The 20,664-nt window shown below is 48.3% G+C and overlaps 2 protein-coding genes across 2 annotated transcripts; both read left to right on the top strand.

Annotated features, from left to right (window-relative positions):
- The first annotated feature begins 670 nt into the window (after positions 1 to 670).
- On the top strand, positions 671 to 8,435 carry KLK13 (kallikrein related peptidase 13). Its single transcript, XM_019658218.1, has 5 exons — positions 671 to 745; positions 4,017 to 4,203; positions 4,504 to 4,772; positions 6,451 to 6,587; positions 8,054 to 8,435. Exons 1-5 carry the CDS (start codon positions 694 to 696, stop codon positions 8,240 to 8,242), a joined length of 834 nt encoding a protein of 277 aa, XP_019513763.1. The 5' UTR covers positions 671 to 693; the 3' UTR covers positions 8,243 to 8,435.
- A 7,262-nt stretch (positions 8,436 to 15,697) lies between these two features.
- Positions 15,698 to 20,080, top strand: KLK12 (kallikrein related peptidase 12). The gene is made up of 6 exons (XM_019658184.1): positions 15,698 to 15,860; positions 16,032 to 16,087; positions 16,578 to 16,737; positions 17,586 to 17,845; positions 18,925 to 19,058; positions 19,758 to 20,080. The coding sequence occupies exons 1-6, from the start codon at positions 15,817 to 15,819 to the stop codon at positions 19,911 to 19,913; spliced, it is 810 nt and encodes a 269-aa protein (XP_019513729.1). The 5' UTR covers positions 15,698 to 15,816; the 3' UTR covers positions 19,914 to 20,080.
- Positions 20,081 to 20,664: the final 584 nt, after the last annotated feature.

The following is a 20,664-nucleotide window of genomic DNA, read 5'->3' as shown; positions in this document are numbered from 1 at the left end:
GGTAGGCCAGCAACCGGGAAATGCTGAGAGCTCTGGGGGAGGGAGTTTAGGGGTTAAAAGCCATGGATCTGGGCTGAAGTTGGAGGCAGCTGGCTGCAGAAGGTCTTCATCCAGTCCCCTTACCCAGGTATGTCTGCCTGAGGCAGGGGCTAGAGCAGTGGAGGGGAGGAGGGGGGAGAGGAAGGGGAGGTGAGAAGGGAAAGAGGGAGCACAGCTGAGTCAGGGGGTTGGAAAGGGAAGCCAGAGGCCCAGTTATAGATAGAAATCTGCAGAGATAGACAGAGGTGCTGCATGAAGGAAGATCAGAAGCTCAGCTTGAGACCAGGTGTCTGAAACAACCCTGGGAGAGGTGAAAGCGGAGGGAGAGGGGAGACGGGCTGGCAAGTGCACCAACTATCCAGCTTGCTGGAGGGCAGTGGTGGAGGGGCTGGCCACCTGGCTTGAAGGGCAACAAGCCGGTGCTCTAGGGGAATGCACATCACCCCCCACCCTTTAATGCTCCCCAAGGATGAATTTGTGAAGGGGTGTAGATTCCTGGGTCAGAGTTCTCAGAGGGAAGGAGAGGAGAGTCATGACTGGGAAGTTCAGGAACTAAAGGTGGAGTGTGGTCAGAGATGGGGGGTTCTGGCCAGCTTTGAACACCCCACTTAACTTCTCAGGCCCCTCCCGCCCTGCCCCCCACCTGGAGCTGCCATGTGGCCCCTGGCTGCAGTGATCGCCTTCCAGACTGTGGCCTTGTCAGGCGGTAAGAATGCGAGGGGGTGGAGGTGGGGTGGCCACCCCAGACAATGGTAGGAGGGGTCAGGCCATGGGGAGGGGGTGTGGAAGCTGTGAGCTCTGCTCCTGCCCACTGGGAGGTGCCGGGTCCCATGGGGACAAGCCTGAGAGCTTCCTGCTTATCCCTGAGTGACCTGGTTTCTTGGCTGGGTTCAGGTCACTGTCCCCACCAGGCCCCTTCTCTGATGGTCCTACTCAACCCCGGAGAGCCCACCCCCAGTCCTTCAAATACCCCCACAGCAGCCCCTCCCACATTCGAGGCCTCCTGGCTTTTCTGAAAGTTAGAAGAGTCAGGCAGAGAGGAGATCAAATCCTGAGGGTGCCACTGTGAGCAAGTAAATTAGCTTCTTTGCATCTAGGTTGTTCCATCTGTAAAATGGGAACATACGTCTTTTCCACAAAAGGTTGTTGTGAATATTAAAATAAAGGAATGCCTCATGTGCTGAGTGTGAGGCAGTTAGCAGGGATGGAAAGTTAGTCCCTACTATTACTTTATTAGTAGTGGTTGTCTCTATCAATTCTCAGTCCCTTCCAGAACCTTCTAGTTCTTCCTTTAACCCTTGGTGTGACCCCAAACCTACCTGATTCCATCCAGAGCTGGTCCTCTCATCACATTTAAGCCCCCTCTCCCTGCCTTTGCAGGCAAGTTCTCTGGAAATCCCATTCAGGCATCACTCATTCATTCAGCAACAGCTTTGCGTGCCAGGCAGTATGCTGGGTGCTGTGCAAGCAGAGACACAGTTCTGTTTTCAACACCCACAGCCTAGCGGGGACGGCTGCAGACATTCAAACAATTACCCAAATAATTAGTTAATAATGAGTTACAACTGTGACATAAGGTGACAGCTTCAAGGGGCCAAGCCAGGAGCCTAGAAATGTAATGGCGGCTCCCTGCATGGAAGTCCCCCCCAAAGGCTAGACCCTTGAGCTGAGATCTGAAGGAGGGAGGGTCCGCAGGCACCTGGCACCCAGCACCACCCTTGGCCTGGAGGTAGGGTGGTTTCTCTCCTTTGGCAACACTCCCAGTGTCTCCAGCCCCTTCTGTGTGTCACGCCCTGGGCTAGGAGCTCCGCATGCATTGGCTTGTGGAATCCTCAACAGCCTTAAGAGGTACATGCACTATAATTACTCTAGTTTCACAGCTGAAAAACCCAAGACTGAAACAGGAGAGTCCTGCCCCCAAAACAGTGATGGTGCCTGAGTCAGGACCCTAATCCATGCCCTGCCGGCTCTGTCCCCAACATCCTGGACTTCACACTTTGGCAAACGATCTTCATTATTGTAGACCTAGTGGTCTGCTTAGAGTCCATTTTTTTAAATTAAATAATATTAAAAGTAAAGTTTATATCACTGTGCTAAATGGAAAACCACATCCTTTGCTATAAATAAAGGAGAGAAAAAAATAAATCCTGCACGGTGAAACAAAGACAATATGTTTATTGGGTTGGACTATCTGAAATTGCCAATGGTTAAGACCCTTTTTTGACCTCCTCCAAAACAGCAATTACTGATGGTTCAACTTAATAAATTTCAGGTTGCAGGCCGAGGGGTTCTGCTCTCCTTGGTTTTAAAAAGTGAGCTCAGAGAGGATTAGAGAAGCCTTAAAACCATATCTGCACCATCATGAGACTTTCTCCTTGATAAAATCAGGATTGGAAGAGAACTGGACAGTGACCGAGTTTCTGAGGGTGCGATTCAGTGTTACTTATACCTCATATCTCTGCCACCTGTAATGACCTTGTGCCCACAGCAACTCCTGTCCTCAACTGGGCTAATCCCACTGCTTATGTAGCTGGGAAAAGGACCTGCTGGCCACAGAGCTGGGGACCTCCTGTTGCAGTTAATAATTAATAATGAGAGTCCCCACTTACTGAGTGCTGTTAGTGTCTTCAATGTAGGATTTCACTGAATCCTACAACTGCCCCATGAGAGATGAAACTGTTCTTTACTTCCTTGATAACTGAGAAAACAGAGGCTGGCAATTTTTAATGGGATCACCCAGCCGGAAAGTGGCACATTCAGGATTCGACTTTCTCTGTGCTGTGCCTCCAATGCCAGGCACGGAGCCCAGCACACACAACATTCATTGATTGAGCACCTACTGTGTGTCAGACACTGGTTGGTCCTCGGGATGGGGTGCAGGACTGAATAAAGCAGTTAAGGTACCTGTTGTCAATGAAACTCACAGTCCAGATGAGGAGATTGTAACACAAAAACTAAACAAATACTCAATGAACAGTGATGACAGCTCTGAGAACCAACAAGGGGATGTAATAGAGAATGACTGAGGGGCTATGAGGACAATATTAGACCAGGGATCGGGGGTGGCCTCTCTGATGAGGTGACATTTGAGTGGAACTCTCAGAGTCAAGAGGGACCCAGGCATTTAACCTTTAGATTCTGAGTGCCAGTCAGTAGACTATTTTTTCTATCATCTATCTATCTATCTATCTATCTATCTATCTATCTATCTATCTATCTATCTATCTATCTATCTATAGTTTCATCCCATATCTTCACTGTCTGAGATGGTGGCCACTGGCCATTTGGGCTATTGAGCGTTTCAAATGTGACTGGTGTGACTGAAGAACTGAATTTTTAAATTTCATTTTAATTAATCTAAGTTTAATTTAGCCACGTGTGGCTACTGGCTGCCATGTAGAACGCATCAGGAAGAGGAAGCAGCAAGTGCAAGGCTGGAACAGAGCGAGTGAAGAGGAGAGAGGTGGGAAATGGGGCTGAAGAGGTTAGCAAAGGTGAGGTGATAGAGTCCTGCAAACTGACTTTGGGAGTGCTTAGCCTGTGGATGGTATTAAAGCCATGGAGGCTCCCAGGAAATATGTGTTGAAGGGATGAATGAATGGACGTTGCCTAGGTAGGTATGTAGGTTCTTCTCACTTCTACGTCCTGAAATCCATCCCCATGGCGGAAGAAGAGAGAAAATGCAGGTGGGGAGAAAGTCAGATTTCTGCTTATCAGAAGCATCCTCCCTCTATGAACTCTTCTTTCAATCCCCACCTGAGGGTATGACACTTCTGAGGAAAGGAAGTTGTCATCTCTTTGCCCAGATTCATCTCCACTACATAGAAAATGGCAATTCCTAGGGGCCACGAAATGAATCATCAGTTCCTGATCACCTAGAGCAAATTCTGACCCTCTCCTCAAGCCCAAGAACCACACCTCAAAGCCTCCTCCTCTCCCTGGACCCCACTTCTCTAATAATTTTTCTACTTCACTAGGCATCTCTCAGGAGTATCCCAAGATTCTCGTCACCAATCGGACCAATGGGGTTCTCCAAGGTGGCTACACCTGCCTCCCCCACTCTCAGCCCTGGCAGGTAGCCCTGCTAGTCCAAGGGCGGCTGCTCTGTGGGGGAGTCCTGGTCGACCCCAGATGGGTCCTCACTGCAGCACACTGTCTGAAGGAGTATGTGGGGGCCAGGGGATCATGGGGTCGGGATGAGAATGGGATTTGGGTGGTAGGTATGGAGTTGGATTTAAAGATGAGGTTGGAGCTAAGGTTGGGATAGAAGTGGGTAAGGATGAGGTTTGGGGGTGGACATAGGAGATTGGGGATGGGAATGGACTTGAAAGAGAGGATCTGGGTGGGACTGGATGAGGATGTGGCAGGAGATGTGTTTGGAGATAGGAAGGTGGGATGGAAAAGAGGCTGGGGATGGAAATGGGCTCTTCCTCTCCTCTAACCCTTCCCTTCCTGCGCCCACAGTGGATACAGAGTTTACCTGGGCAAGCATGCCCTGGGGCGTGTGGAGGCCGGAGAGCAGGTGAGGGAGGTACTCCGCTCTGTCCCCCACCCTCAGTACCAGAGCAGCCCCACTCACCTGAACCATGACCACGACATCATGCTACTGGAGCTCCAGTCCCCAGTCCACTTCACAAGCCGTATCCGTGCCCCACTCCTCTCCCACGAAGACTGCCTCCCCGCTGGTACCTGCTGTCGGGTGTCTGGCTGGGGCACCACCACCAGCCCCCAGGGTATGCACCCACGCAGGTGACCTGAGGTCTCAATGTCTGGGGAAACTGGGCAGAGATGGGGGAGTAGGTTGGCGGATTCCTTTATATGTAAAAATAAATATATATAGTTATATATTATATGATATATTACATATAATATATAAAATTGTGTGTATCTTTTATATAAATATAAATTTATAAAAATATAAAGATATCCTGTTAGATACGAGGTCTGACAATTAAGTTCGTGAACTTGTTGCAATGATGTTGCTAACCTTTTTTGATATCAGAGGGATTATTCATTATGAATTTGTACCAACTGGACAAACAGTTAACCAAGTTTACTATTGGGAAGTGCTGAAAAAGCTGAATAAAAAAGCTAGACGACCTGAACTCTCGCCAACAATTCATGGCTCTTGCATCACGACAATGCAACAGCTCACACAGCACCGCCTGTGAGGGAATATTTTAGCCAGTAAACAAGTAACTATTGGAACACCCTCCCTACTCACTTGATCTGGCCCCCAATGACTTCTTTCTTTACCCAAAGTTAAAGGAAATATTGAAAGGAAGACATTTTTATGACATTCAGGACATCAAAGGTAATACGACAACGACAGCTCTGATGGCCATTCCAGAAAAAGAGGTCCAAAATTGCTTTGAAGGGTGGACTAGGCGCTGGCATCGGTGCATAGCTTCCCAAGGGGAGTGCTTCGAAGGTGACCGTAGTGATATTCAGCAATGAGGTATGTAGCGCTTTTTCTAGGATGAGTTTGCGGACTTAATAGTGTGACCTCGTATATTCTTTATATAAATTTATATTTATGTATTTTATATAATATGTTTTAGATCATATATATCCTTTATATAAATTTATAAATATATGGTATATACTATGTATTATATGTGCATATTTATGAAAATATGTCACTATACATCTGTATGTAAAAATGCAAATTATAAAAATTAGATTTGTTTTCCAAATTATATTTTATGTATTTATTTAAATATATATTTATTAAATTATATACTTATTGGATATATATTTAAATAAGTACATAAAATATAATTTGGAAAATAAATGATATATTGATAGATTTAGTAATATTAGGTATATTGATCTATTTAGTAACTATAATAAAATATATCTTTTGTGTATAAATTTTATATGTGTGAATATAAAGTTGACCTCTAGCAAAAGCCCTTTGCATTGACTTTGTAGTTCTTAGCTCTCATAGTCTCATTTCCATATCTTTCTGCCCAATATGTTTCATCTCTCTGCCCAATATGTTTCATCTCTCTTTCCATCGCTTTCCTACTCTCCTACATCTCTGCATCTCCTTATGTTTTCCCCATCTCCAATTCTCTCTCACCATCGCTGTCTTCCTATTTCTCCAAACTTCCTTTCTTTTCCCATCACTCTTCTCTCCTCATTGACCGCCCCATCTGGATTTCTTCCCTGCCAGTTCCCTGCCCCATCCCTCTCCACCTTTCCCTCCACCCTTATCTCTACTTCCACTTCTCATCCCCTTTCTCTCCACATTTCGGTCTCTTCCATCACTTTCCCCAGATCCATAGCCAATCTCTTCCCGCATTTTCCTCTTCCCATCTCTATTTTCTACCAACTCTCCTATTTAACTGCCACTCCATAGCCTGCCTAAGACAGATATCCTTAGACTTTCCTCTCTCTCCTCCCCAGTGAGTTACCCACAAACCTTACAGTGTACCAACATCCAGCTACGCTCAGATGAGGAGTGTCGTCAAGACTACCCGGGGAAAATCACACCCAACATGCTGTGTGCCGGCACAAAAGAGGGCGGCAAGGATTCCTGTGAGGTGAGGGCGTGGGGTTGGAGGCTGCTATGGGCCAGGAAGGGAAGCCAGAGTGGAGGCACAGACAGATGCTGGAGGGAAAGGATTTGCTTCTAGCCTTGGGGGAACCAGTCTTTGTAAGGTGAGAGATCCCCTAGCGGAGAGGGTCAAGACAAAAGGGAGTACCCATGGATGGCAAATATAATTCATCTTAATTTGATCCAGCTTTGACTGACAGTGGCTGCACAGATCCTTGTGTTGACATACATAAGGTTAGGATTCTTTTGCAAGTGACAAAAAAAACCAGCGTAAACTGCCTCAAGCAAAACACTGACTTTTGTAACTGAAAAGTCCAGGGGTTCCTGCTTCAGGCACAGATGGACCCAGGGACTCCCAGAATGTGGTCAGGACTCTGTCTCCCTTTAACTCTCAGCTCTTCTCTGTTTTGGCTTCATTTTCAATTAAGCTTCTCCCATGTAATAGCAAGATGGCCTCAGCAGCTTTGGGCTTGCATCCCGCCCTCTAAGCAACCCTATTGGAAAGAGAGCACCTCTCTTTTCCAAAAGTTTACATAATCATCTTGAGCATGATTTCCACTAGGCTGACTTAAGTCATGTGTCTTAGAACCATCACTCTGGCCAGAGCTGTGGGGTTCTCTGCTGGACCAAATCTGAGTCACGTGACTAACTGTCGGGGTTGGAAGGGGCAGGGACGAACTGCACGAATTGAGATCGGGAGGGGGTCATTCCCCAAATGAAAAAATCAGGAGGCTATTACCAAAATAATGGACAATGGATACCACATGGGCAAAATAACAACCTATGTCCAATAGAGACGACTTCTTAGATTGAGTTTTGGTTCAGTGGGAAAGTGTATGATAATGGATTAATGAATGATGTGTGCCTTATCAATTAGTAATGCTTGCCCTGGGCCCAGGGGGTGAAGTGGAAGTACACATGTGGACATACTCTACCCAGATGTGGATGGGTTAAGGTGGCATGAAGGAACCATGAAGCAGTAGCAGGTTTGGGGGCAGGGAACAAGGTGGGGTTTGGCATAGGGAACTAAGAGTGGGTGTATGAGGTAGGCTGTCACCACTTGAATAAGACTGAGGAACAGAAAAGCAGAGGGAGACACAGAAGTCTCTCTCTTGTCTGTCTCCGTGTCTACGTCCTGCTTTTCTGCCTCTCACTCTCTATCCCACTGTGTTTGTCTTATCTGTTTCTCACCGTGTTGCTGTCTCACCATCTCTCCATAGTCCTCCGTCTCTCTTTATCTCTGCCTCCATGTGGGTCTGTCTCCATCTTTCAGAGGGACATAGAACGTTGTCATGGTAGAAGATTGTGGGTACAAGAGAATATTTTCAGAATGAAATGTCACGGGATTCTAGAACTCCACTTGTCTAGAATTCCACTCTCTCCCCACAAGTCCCCATCTCTGCCTTTGTTTAGCCCTAGAAAAGACCCCACCTCTCTCTCCCCCCAACTCAGGGCGACTCCGGGGGCCCCTTGATCTGCAACGGAACACTCCATGGCATCGTCTCCTGGGGAGACTTCCCGTGCGGGCAGCCCAACCGGCCTGGTGTCTACACCCGAGTCTCTCAATATGTTTCATGGATTCAAGAAACAATCCGAAAACAGAAAACCCAGGAGCAGAAATGGACGAAGAGCCCACCATAAAATCGGGTTGACTTTCCCACCTCCTTCCTTCCAATGTGCCCACCTTACTCGGTCTGCCCAGCCCTTCTCTGCCCCTCCCAGAGTGTTCCACTTGAATCAGTGATTCATGTCCTCAAAATGTGCCAGCCCAGCTGACACTCCATGTTTCAAAAGCACTCAGTCACTGCCAGCATCCCTGAAACATCCCAGTCCCGTGAATGTCCCAACTCTTTGAACATAAACCCACATCACCATCTAAATGTTTTCTCTGTAGGACACTTAAATACCTCTAGCCCAATCCTGTGAACGGACCATCCTTGACAACGTCCTGTACCCCTTCAGATATTTATTCATTGCCAACATTCTTGATCCTTCTATGTTTTATACTCAGGAAGGTTCTAGACTCCCATGACATTTCATTCTGGAAATATTCTCTCATGCCCACAATCTTCTGCCATGACAACATTCTATGCCCCTCTGAATGACGGACTCGTCACAGCTAATATTGGATTCCCATAGTGGTTCGTGCTCACGCAGCTCCTGGCCTCCCAAATGTCCCATCCTTACCTCCAGCCCACATTTTGTCAATGTCCGACCTCTGCCAATATCCCCAGGCTTTGAATCCCCGTGTCCACGAAAGATTGGCAGCACTCTAGAGTCTGGAGTGATGGGGTTCAGTACCCCACGGGAGTCCCCATGCCTAGACCCTATTGTCCACCAATATCCTGTCCTAGCTCCTCCGTGAACACCCATCTTTAGTGCTCCTTGCTATTTGATGTCGTTACATTTTTGCTCATGACCCCAGGATGCAGTGGTCAAACACTCAAGCCCTGATTTGAACATGTCGTCCAAGTCACCACCTCTCTTTTCTCATCTGTAAAACAGGGCTCATCATTTTCCCTCAGCATTGTTCGGATACATATCAAGCGCTTGCCACTATTATTTGCATGGTTCCCTATAAAATACTACCTTAGGATGTCAATAACAACCCGTTGGCTGTGACCAAATGGTATTGCATTCATTTATTTTTCTTGGCAAACGTTTATTCAGTGCTGACGTAAGCAGGCACTCTCCTGGGTGTGGGTTCATACAATTTTGTTTATTCAACAAATATTGGTACCAATCATGAGCCAGACACTACTGTAGACACCGATGATAAACAGCGAATTAAACAAACAAAAACTTCTGCCCTTGTCGAGCTTACTTTTTTTTGTTGTTGCAGGAAGGCACCATAAAAAAAGATGAATAAAGAAATAGACTGTCAGGTGGTGGGAAAAGCAGCAGGGCGGAGAGACAGAGAATGTTGGTGTGGGGGAGTTGCTATTTTAAATAGGATGGTGCAGAAAGAAGACACGTTGGCACACAAAACAATACACAATCTGTTATAACATATACTAATTAAAAAGTCTACAACAGGGCCGGCCGAGTGGCGCGATGGTTAAGAACTGGCTTGGGACGCCAGAGGGCTCCGGTTCGGATCTCACATATGAGGGCCAGTGATACTGCCCTCTACAGCTAAGATGCTGAACAACAGCTCAACCTGGAGCTGGGCTGCCGTGAGTCACCGGTGACCTGCAGTGGGTTGCCATGGGCTACCATGTGTAGCCAGCAGCTAGCGTGAGCGGCCAGCAGCCGCAGTGAGCGGCCATCCAGAAGCCGGCGACTGATCTGCCTCGCCCGGGAAGAGCGCAATGATGGTGCCAACTTGGGCCAGTGAAGCAACGTCCTCCACAACTAGATTGAAGAACAAAAGGACAGCAACTTGTCTGTTCCCCTTCCCTCAATTCCCCAGCACTGTTCCCATCCCCCAATTCCCCAATAAAAATCTTTAAAAAAAAAAAAAAAAGGTCTACAACATTGCGAATGTACTAAATGCCACGGAACTGTTCACCTTAAATGGTTACTTTTATGATATGGGAATATCACCTTAATTTTTTTTTAAAGCTATGTGATAATAAATACAATAGCGAAAGACAAACAATAACAAAGATAATAGCAAAGGATACACAATAATAAAAACAGCAAAGATATGCAGTAGTAAAAACAAGAGCAAAGGATGCGTGATAACAAAAAGAATGGCAAAAGATACACAATGACAAAAACAATAGCTGACGGGAATGGGGATAAAGGGAAACAAAATAAGGAAAACAACAGGGGCCTTGCACAGATGGCTGATTCAACATGCTCCATCCGAGGATTAAGAACTAGCTAAACATATTAATAAACTCAAAACAAAACAAAACAAAAAGCACCTGCTTCAGAGGATTAGTAGCGTTAATAGGTAAGAAGCACTGGGAAGAACACCTGGTCCTGAGTGCTTACTAAGTGGCAGCTGTCATTAGGATTGTTGCTTTTATTGACATAATTATTATGATGCCGTGTCTCCAAGGCCCCAGTGCCAGAGCAAGCTGCCTTGGGTGACAGCTCGGGATTTGGAAGAGTGAGAGGTGACTGCCCAAATCTTTCCTATGGAACAGGAAATAATGGCATACCTGAGCTGGAGACTGTGACTATCCTCACCTTAACGCCGGAAGGCCAGCCAGGTGGTCAGGCTTTGAGGCTTCGCTGCCGTCCCTCCTCTCATCCTCTCCCGGGATTTCAAAGTCAAGTGATCTCCTCTTCCTATTTTTGTCCAGGGGGATGTTAGGAACAATGGGGACCTGGGCAGGGAGGAATTTGGAAAGCTGGTAGAGGGAGGGGATGGAAAAGACTAGGAGAGAGATTGAAAAGCAAGGAGGGAGGGGTGTCAACCAGATGACAATGCTTCCTGACAAGGTTCCAGCATATAAAGCCCTTTTCATTCTCCCAAGCTCCCTGCTGGGGAAATGTCAGCTCCCCGTTTCACAGAAGTATCAACCTAGACTAAGGAAAATTCAACAGTGAGTTGAACCCATCCGATGGAGAAGCATTCCTGTCCCCCACGACCATTCCCAGGGACTTCTCCCTTCTAGCCTGGAGGGCCCAGGCCAAGCTCAGCCACTGCCCCAACTGTGGACCTTGTATAAGGGACTAGGCCAGACTTTCCAGGCCAACGGGGGGGGGGGGGGGGGTAATTGGGTTCCGCACCCAATTCCAACGTGTGGGGTCAGGGTGGGGGTTTCCCCAGACCAAGCGATTCTCGGACACGGGCTGGGTGTCCTATGATTGAAACTGAATTCTGAAACTATTTGTCTGGTGATAGTCAGATCCTACAGGTTAAGAGCTCAGTTCCACAAGACTGACGCCCCGCCCCCACCCCACTTCAGGTGCTCCTGACCACCAGCTATAGATCGGAGGTTCCGGTAACCCTCTCTCCTTGAGTTTGATTCATTTGCTGGAGCAGCTCACAGAACTTAGAGAAACATTTTACTTAATAGATCACCAGTTTATTATAAACTCAGCAACAGCCAGATCAAAGAGATGCACAGGACAAGGTATGTGAGAAGGGACTTGGAGCTTCCATGCCCTCTCCAGGTGCCAGTCTCCCCAAATCTCCAAGTGTTCACCGACCCAAAAGCTCTCCAAATCCCGTCCTTTTGAGTTTTTATGGAGGTTTCATTGCATAGGCATGATTGATTAAATCATTGGGCACTGCCGACTAATTTAACCTCCAGGGGTTCAGGGTAGGACTAAACGTTCCAACCTTCTAATCGCATGGTGAGGTGGCTTTCCAAAAGCCACCTCAGTAACATAACAAGACACCTTTATCATTACCTTCACTTAGGAAATACTAAGGGCTTTAGGGGCTCTGTGCCCAAATGGGGGATGAAGACCAAATATATCTTTCTGATTATAAATCACAATATCACAGGGGTCAATGGATTTTTAAGCCCAAGCTTCTCTTCTAACAGGTTCAATGATAAGATGAGGGAAGCAGACTGGTTGTGGGAGGGTTGAGAAGGCAAGAGACCCAGGTCAGGCTTTTTGGAGGAAACAAGACAGACGCCCAGAGCCCAGGAGCTCGGGAGACAGGTTTCAGAGATAGGGAGCAGGTAGTGGTTGAGGAAGTCTTAGGAGCTGATGGGACATCTCAGAAGAAAGGAAAATGGGTCCTAGATGGGATTGGTCTCCCAAAAGCCTGGATAACAGGACTGGGTGGATGATGGGGCCACCACACAGATGGAGAGTGAGGTCTGAAAACATGTCGATGGGGACAGATGGTAAGCTTGGTTTGGGTCCTTCAGGAGGCTGTTGGACACACAGTTCTAAAGCTGGGGAGAGGCCTGAGAACCAACCTGTCCCAGGTAACATGTGACAGATGAATCTCAGGTGTACACAGTGCATAAGACACAGCTTAGGACCGGGGCCTGGGAACGCCCTTGTTTGTACAGACACCTGTGGAAGAAAAAAAGGCCTATTCATGAAGGAGGCCAAGAAGAAGAGCCAGCAAAGTAGGAGGAAAACCAGAAATGCATGGCGTCCGGAAGCCGGGAGTGGAGCAGCCGGCGTGTGAAACGCTGCGGAAAGGTTGAGTAAGAAAAGGACAGATGGGGACCATGGGATTGCTCAACATGGAAGTCTCTGGAAAACCCAAAAGAGCGTGTCTGCAGGGTGCAAGCAGTGAGTAGATCTCCATGGAGAAGTTTTGCTGGGAAGGATGATGGAAAAATGGGGCTATGGGGCTGTGGGTCTGCTACTGATGAACTCTGTGGTCTCAGCATCACCCAGCAGAGTGTCAGGCACACAAGGCATCTCAAAGTGTTTGTGGAGTGAGTGAATAAATGAGTGAGTGAATGAATGAATGAATGAGCAGAAGAGAATGAGAGAGATAGCCGGAAGAGAAAGAAGTTGCAGCACCAAGTTGTAGCTGCTATTTCTTCACATCTGAGGAAAAAAGAAAAGATTCTGTTATCTAAGTCAGATTGGAAAATGTTTTTCTAAGGAAATAAACTGATAAGGGTGATTTTGAGAGTGTCTACACTTGACCTACCTGCTATCCCCACCCATCTTTGTTGCCATGTTTGATGATCCCAAGAGGAAGATGTGTGTAGATATTTAGCTTACTCCCACCCCACTTTTCAGATGGACAAACTGAGGTTAGGACAAGAAAGTGGCTCAATGGCTCCCAGTGAGTCATGGGAGGAACTGAGGGTTCAACCCAGCCTGGGTGATTTCGAAAGATATCCTCTTTCTTTTAAACCTGTAGCATTCCTATGTTCATCTATTTCAGTTAGTCATTCGTTTGTTCATTCATATATTTGGATGATGATTAACGCATAATACAGGCTCTGGAGACGGTCTGCCTGGGTTCAAACTCTGGCTCTGGCACTTACCAGCTGTGTGTGTGTAACTCTGGGTAAGTGACTTCATTTAGTGGTGCCTCCGTTTCCACATCTGTGCTCAAGCATTGGGGTGACTGAGTTCTCTCGAAGCAAGAGGCTTTCATACTGAGCTTATGATGACGCCTAAGAGGAAGCCAGAGGCATGGGAACTTGAGAGCACTGGGGTCTCTCTGGGGAAGGCAACTTCAGAGCTTTTTTTAAAAGCAGAAGGTGGGCGACTGCAAGCCAGTCCCTGCCGTCTGAGCCTCCAGCGACAAAGAGAAGGGATTGGCTTTCGCCAGAAGCCACAAGGTGCAAATCTGTGCATCAAAGAGAACCACTCAGCCAGTCAGTCCCCAATACCCACTCCCCCCCAGCCCCAGCAGGTCCACTAATCTGCATCCTGTCTCTGCATTTCATTTGCCTACTCTGGACATTTCATATAAATGCAATCCTACAATACATACGCTTGTATCTGGCTTCTTTCACTCAGCATCATGTTTTCAAGGTCCATCCGCATTGCAGTGTGTATCAGTGCTTCATCCTGTTTGATTTATCCATTCACTGGTTGATGGACATCTGTTTAATGGTATGGGATCTCTCGGGGGGTGATGAAAATGCTCTGGAATTAGATTGTGGTGATGGTTGCACAGCACTAAATGAATGCAGTGAAATTCACTGAATTGTAGGTTTTAAAATGGTTCAAATGCTGAATTTTAAGTTATGTGAATTTTACTTCAAAAAAAGATAAAGGCAGAGAGAGAGTGAAGGGGAGGAGAGAGAGAAAGATTGGTGTTGGATCCATAGTTGTGCGTTTTGTTCTTTGTTTTTTGGGGTTTTTTTGGGGGGGTGGTTGTTGGCCAATATTTAAAATCAGGAATGTCCCAACATAAATCTGAATTGTCAGCATTTCTTGAAAAGTCAGAGGATTTGGGAATGTTGGGCCCACGTTCTAGCTCCCCACAGAAGCTGAAGTGTGCATTTTATTACATGTAAATTGCATCTCAATCAACCAGGTCCCTCTCGCCCCCCATTCACAAAAAGTCTCTCTCTCTCTCTCTCTCTCTCTCTCTCTCTCTCTCTCTCTCTTTCTCGCATCCCCTCCCCCCCTTCTCAGTGGAAACCCTATGCAAGGAAAAACTTTCATGGAATTAGATAAATTGACCACACTTATATAAGGAGACTTGTGCTTCTTGAAGAAGGGAACAGAATTGACTGTGCATTTAGGAAATTCAGTTAGTTTGTGCAGTGATCCCCCCTGATTAGCTTAGTACCCACCTGGCCCTATACATAGTCATTGCAACATTACTGACTATATTCTCTATGTTGTACTTTACATCCCTGTGACTATTTTCTAACTATCAATTTATACTTCTTAATCCCGTCACCTTTTTCACCCAGCTCCCCAACCCCCCTCCCCTCTGACACTCATCAATTTGTTCTCTGTATCTATGGGTCTGTTTCTGTTCTGTTTGTTCACTTATTTTGTTCTTTAGATTCCACATAGAAGTAAGTTTGTATGGTATTTGACTTTCTCAGTCTGACTTATTTCACATAGCGTAATATTCTCTAGGTCCATTTAACTGCTCTTTGGAGAATCATTGTAAAATAATGTTCTTTGAATCTCTGTAAAGACCTAGCTCAAATAAAAGATCGAGATTTAGAGAAACAAAAACAATAATAATAAATGAGTGAATCCGATGTCCATGGAACCCAGTTTGGAAACCCTTTCTGTCTCTTCCTGTCACCTCTTTGGAAATCTCTTCCTTCTCCTCCTCTTCTCTTTCTCAGGCTTTCTCTGCCCTTGGTTTTCCTGCTTCTCACTTCCACCCTCCTGCCCTCTTAGCCTCTCCACCCTCCTGCATGGTGAGGTGTCTAGGCACCCCACCCTCCCTGAGCCTTCATCACTGGAGCTGGGATTAGAACCCAGCTCCCAGATCAGCTTGAGTCATCAGCCAGGGGGCTGCTGGCTGGTTTGGAGAGGGGGGGAGAAGGAGTGGGGCCGGGTCTTCCCCCCGGAACCATCCTGGGCCCCTTACTCACTCCCCTTCCATTTAGGTGAGCTTAATTAAGTGTCATTAGCCAAGAAGAGTTTGTACGAGATTAGAGGGTGCCCCACCCCGTGTCTTCCTTGTCCCCTTCCCTCAACCAGGAAATTGAATGGGCTGGGACAAAGAGAGTTAAAGGCTGTGTCAGCTGCTCGTCTGGGACTGACAGACAGAAGGAAGGGGACGGGTGATGCAGCATGACAGGTGGGTGAGAATCCAGCCAGGTAGACAGTGGGAGCATTGACTGGCAGATGACAAGACAGGCAGGTAGGTATTTAGACAGCTAACAGAGACACAGAAAGGCTGAATGTGCAACGGCCACATGGAGGACCCAGCAGGCAGAGACACAAGGTGAGAAGGGAGCAGAGAGTCACCGGTGAGGGGGTGACAGCAGGAGACTGGCTGAGGGAAGGAAGGGAGGACCATCCCCTTCTTGTGGAGTTGATGGTGGGATGGATGGGGAAGGAGAGGCAGGTTGACCAGGGAAGGCCGTCTCTGAGATGCCCCCACATTTCCCCCCAGAACCTGGAGGTGGCCCACCACGGGGTCCAGCATCTTCTTGCTCCTGTGTGTTATTGGTGAGTTCCCCAGGAGGAAGGAGAGTCCCTGCCTCCTCCATGTGGGGACTCCATCTCCCCATCTGGGCCGCAGCATGGCATTGAGGAGGGGAGGGAGGCTGACTCTGTACCTTTATTTACCTCCAGTTCCCGGGTCCTGCGCACCTGTCTCCCTATATCCTTAGATTCATCCCCCCTCTGTCTCTCCCGGTCACATTGTCTCTGTTCTCTCTCTCTCTCTTCCCCTCCTCCCCCAATCTCTGCCTCTGTATCTTTAAGCATCACTCTTTCTGTTTCCCTCTCTCTATTCCTCTCTGTATATCTTGGGTGTCTCACTATGTCTTTTTCTATACATCACTAGGTCTGTCTCCCTGCCTCTGTCTCAGGGTCTTTGTCTTTCTCTTGCCTTTTTCTCTCTGTGTCTCTCCATCTCTGTATCTCTCTTCCTATCTCTAGTCCACAATCTCTAAGTCTCTGACCCCATCTCTCTGGCCTATACTCCTGTCCTCAGGGCTCAGCCATGCATCCAAAGAGAAGATTTATAACGGGACGGACTGTGTTCCTCACTCACAGCCTTGGCAGGTGGGGCTGTTTGAGGGTGCCAACCTGCGCTGTGGGGGGGTCCTCATTGATCGTAGATGGGTCCTCACAGCTGCTCACTGCAGCGGCAGGTAAGCCTCCTCTCTGGGTCCTTTCTTGGAGTGGGCAAACGAAGGTAGTGGGGAGGACAGTGCTAGAGGTAGGGGCTCACGGGAAGGGATGTCAAGGAGTAAGGAGATGGTGCTGCCACAAAAAAAGTGTGAGGTTAGACAAGGAGTAGGACTTCATCAGCAATGGGCCTAGGCTGGGGCTGGGTGGGGTGAGTGGGGTAGAGGGCAGGGGAGGGTCCTGGACCCTGCCCACCAACCCCCTCCCATTCCCTCCTGCGCCACTTCCTTCCTATTAATATATGGTATCTGACACCAGCCCAGCCATTCCCTGACCCAGGCTGGGCCCTGGGGTCATGTATGACACAAACTCTTTGTGCCACCTCAGTGGTTCCATCTGTAAAAGAAAGGATTGGGCTTTCTCGGCCTGACACTCTGGATTTTAGGGGAAAGGGAAGTTTCAGACACAAAGACATGAAGAGATTCGAGGACGGGGAAGACAGACACAACAAGCAGGACAGGGAGCATTCATTTAGTCGACAGTGTTGACAGCCCAGGCAGTCTCGTAGGTGGTGGAAACAGAGGAATGAACAAGGCTGACAGATGTCCCTGCCCCTGTGGGCCTCACCAGCTAAAAATGACACAGATGCAGTGGCATGGGGAGGAGAACGGGGGCAATGGAGAGAGAGACCCAGAGACTGAAAGAGAGAGACTTGAGAGAGAGAGAGAGAGAGAGAGAGAGAGAGAGAGAGAGCAAATGCATGAGGAAGCGAGAGGACAGACATGAGGTGCAGAGCTGCAGAGAGAGGCAGGAGGGCCTGGGAGCCAGGGGACAGCCCACCCACCACCCGCTGAGCCACTGCAACCCCCAGCAGGTACTGGGTGCGCCTGGGAGAACACAGCCTCAGCCAGCTGGACTGGACGGAACAGATCCGGCGCAGCGGATTCTCCATGACCCACCCCGACTACCAGGGAGCCCTGAAGAGCCATGACCATGACCTGAGACTTCTGCGACTGGGCACCCCAGTCCTCCTGACCCGCAGCGTGCAGCCCTTGGCCCTGCCCACTACCTGTGCAGCGGCTGGCACTGAGTGTCACATCTCGGGCTGGGGCACCACCAACCGACCGCCGAGTAAGGGGGCCCCAGGATCAGGGGTCAGGATGGGCAAAAGTTTGGGGTGTAGGATGAGAGGTCAGGAGTCACATCATCTCAGAGGGAGGATGGGTAAAGGGCCAAACATCAGAATTGTGGCTTGGGGTCAGAGATCCAGGTAGATTAGGTCTTGAGTGTCAGAGTGATTAGGGATTGAGGATGGAGTCAGAAGTCATAGTCAGGGAAGTGATTAGAGGTCACAGTACAGTCAGGGGTCATCAGACTGGAGCAAAAGGCATACATAAAGAGGATTATGAGGTCATGGGTCATGGACTCTGAAGGTCAAGGTCATTAAAGAGTTGAGGTCGGGCCAACCGAGTGGTTCAGTTGGTTAAGAGCTCACTCAAGAGTTTGAGCTCTGAGCAACAGGGTCCCTAGTTTGATTCACAGCCTGAGCTGAGCTGCTGCTGAGCTGCCAACCGGTGGCAGGATGGCTCAGCTAAAAAAAAAAAAAAAAAAGAGTTGAGGTCATGGGATCCAGATGGTACAGAAGCTGGCCACAATCTAAGAATGGAAATTGGGGATCACTGGTCTGTGATTGGAAGTCATAGCATTTGGGATGTGGAGCTGGAGGTTGGAGGTCATGGAGTCAGGGGTCAAATAAACCAGGATCAGGGGTCATTTTGGAGTTGGAAATCAATGAGTTAGAGGATGCAGAACTGAAGTTGGAGCTTAAGGTGAAGGAAGACAAGGAACATGGGGTCAGGAGACAGAAGGTCAAATTGAGATCAACGGATGATAAGATTGAAGGTCAAAGGTCACAGTAGCTGAATTGAAGAAGGTCAGATCTGGATTTACTGTATCTGAGGTTGGAGGGTCTAGAGTATGACACTCAAAGTCATAAGTTAAAGGTCAGGGGGACTGGGTCCATAGACTGGGGTCAAGTGTCACTATGAAATTGAGCCATAAATCTTAAATTTAGAGGTTTGAGGATTACAGTGGAGGTCACAGGGAGGAGGTGGGGCATAGGCTTGGATTGAGTTTCCTTGAAAGGAGGGGTGTGGTTCCAGAGTGGGGAGTTTGGGGGGGACCTTGCAGCATCCATCTTCCACCCCTAGATCCATTCCCAGACCGGCTCCAGTGCCTCAACATCTCCATAGTCTCCAGTGCCACCTGCCAAGCTGTGTTCCCTGGGAGAATCACAGACAACATGGTGTGTGCAGGTGGCATCGCTGGGGAGGATGCCTGCCAGGTGAGTGCAGGAAGTACATAGTCACCCAGGACAGGAAGCAGAGGACAGAGAAGGGGGGAAAGGGGGGAGGGTAAGTCAGAGGAGGGGGACAGGGGAGAAAGATGAGGTCAGGAGGAAGGGAAGGCACAAAATAAGGCAGGGAGACAGAATAGGGGGGAGAGGCAGGGAATGGAGGACAGAGAGAGGGAGAGGGAGAAGAGACAGAGAAAATGGGGGAAGGCAAAGAACCAGACGGCATTTGGAACTCAGGCAGGTAAACTGCTGCCTCTCCAGTTCTGAGTCTTCCCCATACCATCCTCCAATTGATGCCGACCTGGGTGAGAGGGGGAGATTCCAGGTTGGATGCAGGAAAGGGGGATGGAGGGCTCTTTCAGCCTCAAATTCTGCTACCTTGACCTCTCACTTGGGTCCTCCAGAGAGGAGGCTGCCCCACCCTACTGGCCAGGGCTCCAGCCATCATCCTTCAGGGAATGCTTATGGAGTCCCTCCCCTCTTTGCTGGGATTGGTTATTGGTGTCCGTGTTCTCTTCCCTCATTGGTCAGGGCCCCAGCCATTGTCCTTTAGGGAAGGAACCCTGTCTCTTTGATGACTAGGCTTGGAGCCACTGTCGTCAAGGCCCAGGATGGGTTGGGGAGAGGAAAACTGGAACAGGATTTCTGCCATATTCAGGCTGTGCTCCTTCCCCTTCTTCCTTCCAGGGTGACTCTGGGGGCCCCCTGGTGTGCGGAGGAGTCCTTCAGGGCCTGGTGTCCTGGGGGTCTGTGGGACCTTGTGGACAAAAAGACATCCCAGGAGTCTACACCAAAATTTGCAAATATGTGGACTGGATCCGGAGGGTCATGAAGAACAACTGACCTGCTCCTTCTACCTCAGCTTGGGGGCCACTCTGACCCTCAGGGCTCCAATATCTCCTCCATCATTATCCCCAGTTCTCATACTCTTGGTCTGGGGATCTTCCCAGAACTCCAACCCTTACAAGCCAGCCCTTGTGAGACCCATGGTTCGAGGAAGAGGAAGTGTGTGATTATTTGGAATAAATGTGTTATAACTTGAGGAGGAGAAGTGTCTGTCTATTTGGTATCCCCGAGCTGGTTGAGACTGGAGGGAGGGCTCATCAGTTCTCCTACCTACAGGAGTAGGAATAGAGATCAGAGAGGGTGAAGGTTTTCCCTCGGGTCACACAGGGATGGAGTAGAAAAAGGTACTCATAACAATAAAAATAAGGGCCATTTCTCTCCACCTGACACGACAGGAACTATACCCAGGGCTTATAAGCTTTTCAAGGGCCCTAAGGACCTAAAGGGGGAAAGAATTATAGGTTGCAAAATACCAAATGAAAACCATAAAATCAAAAATTCACCGCCATTTAATTAAATGTCTATAAAATGTAACATTCCTCCAACAAGCCACTGGCAACTTGGCTCTGTTGAGCATACGTTACATTTCATGTGGGATGATGGAGGGTGGAGGACAGCCTTGGAAAGCAAGAGGACCCAACCTGTCTTAAAATACCCTGCCCACCCCCTTGGGTTCTATCTTCACCACCTCTCCAGGGGGTGGAAAAGAGCTCCCCATGAACAGAAGCGGAATGGGAGGTAGGAGACA

This window comes from Hipposideros armiger, unplaced genomic scaffold, assembly GCF_001890085.2.
Source record: "Hipposideros armiger isolate ML-2016 unplaced genomic scaffold, ASM189008v1 scaffold_283, whole genome shotgun sequence".
Classification (NCBI taxonomy): Eukaryota; Metazoa; Chordata; class Mammalia; order Chiroptera; family Hipposideridae; genus Hipposideros; species Hipposideros armiger.
This window is presented reverse-complemented; position numbering and strand designations above follow the sequence as displayed.

Excerpts from the sequence above, each read along its gene's own strand:
- KLK12 (XM_019658184.1), top strand. The coding sequence starts at position 15,817 with ATGTGCAACGGCCACATGGAGGACCCAGCAGGCAGAGACACAAG. Across the intron at positions 15,861-16,031 it reads CCAGCAGGCAGAGACACAAG|AACCTGGAGGTGGCCCACCA; the intron begins GTGAGAAGGGAG and ends ATTTCCCCCCAG. Across the intron at positions 17,846-18,924 it reads CACCACCAACCGACCGCCGA|ATCCATTCCCAGACCGGCTC; the intron begins GTAAGGGGGCCC and ends TTCCACCCCTAG.
- KLK13 (XM_019658218.1), top strand. The coding sequence starts at position 694 with ATGTGGCCCCTGGCTGCAGTGATCGCCTTCCAGACTGTGGCCTTGTCA. Across the intron at positions 4,773-6,450 it reads CACCACCACCAGCCCCCAGG|TGAGTTACCCACAAACCTTA; the intron begins GTATGCACCCAC and ends TCTCCTCCCCAG. Across the intron at positions 6,588-8,053 it reads GCGGCAAGGATTCCTGTGAG|GGCGACTCCGGGGGCCCCTT; the intron begins GTGAGGGCGTGG and ends CCCCCAACTCAG.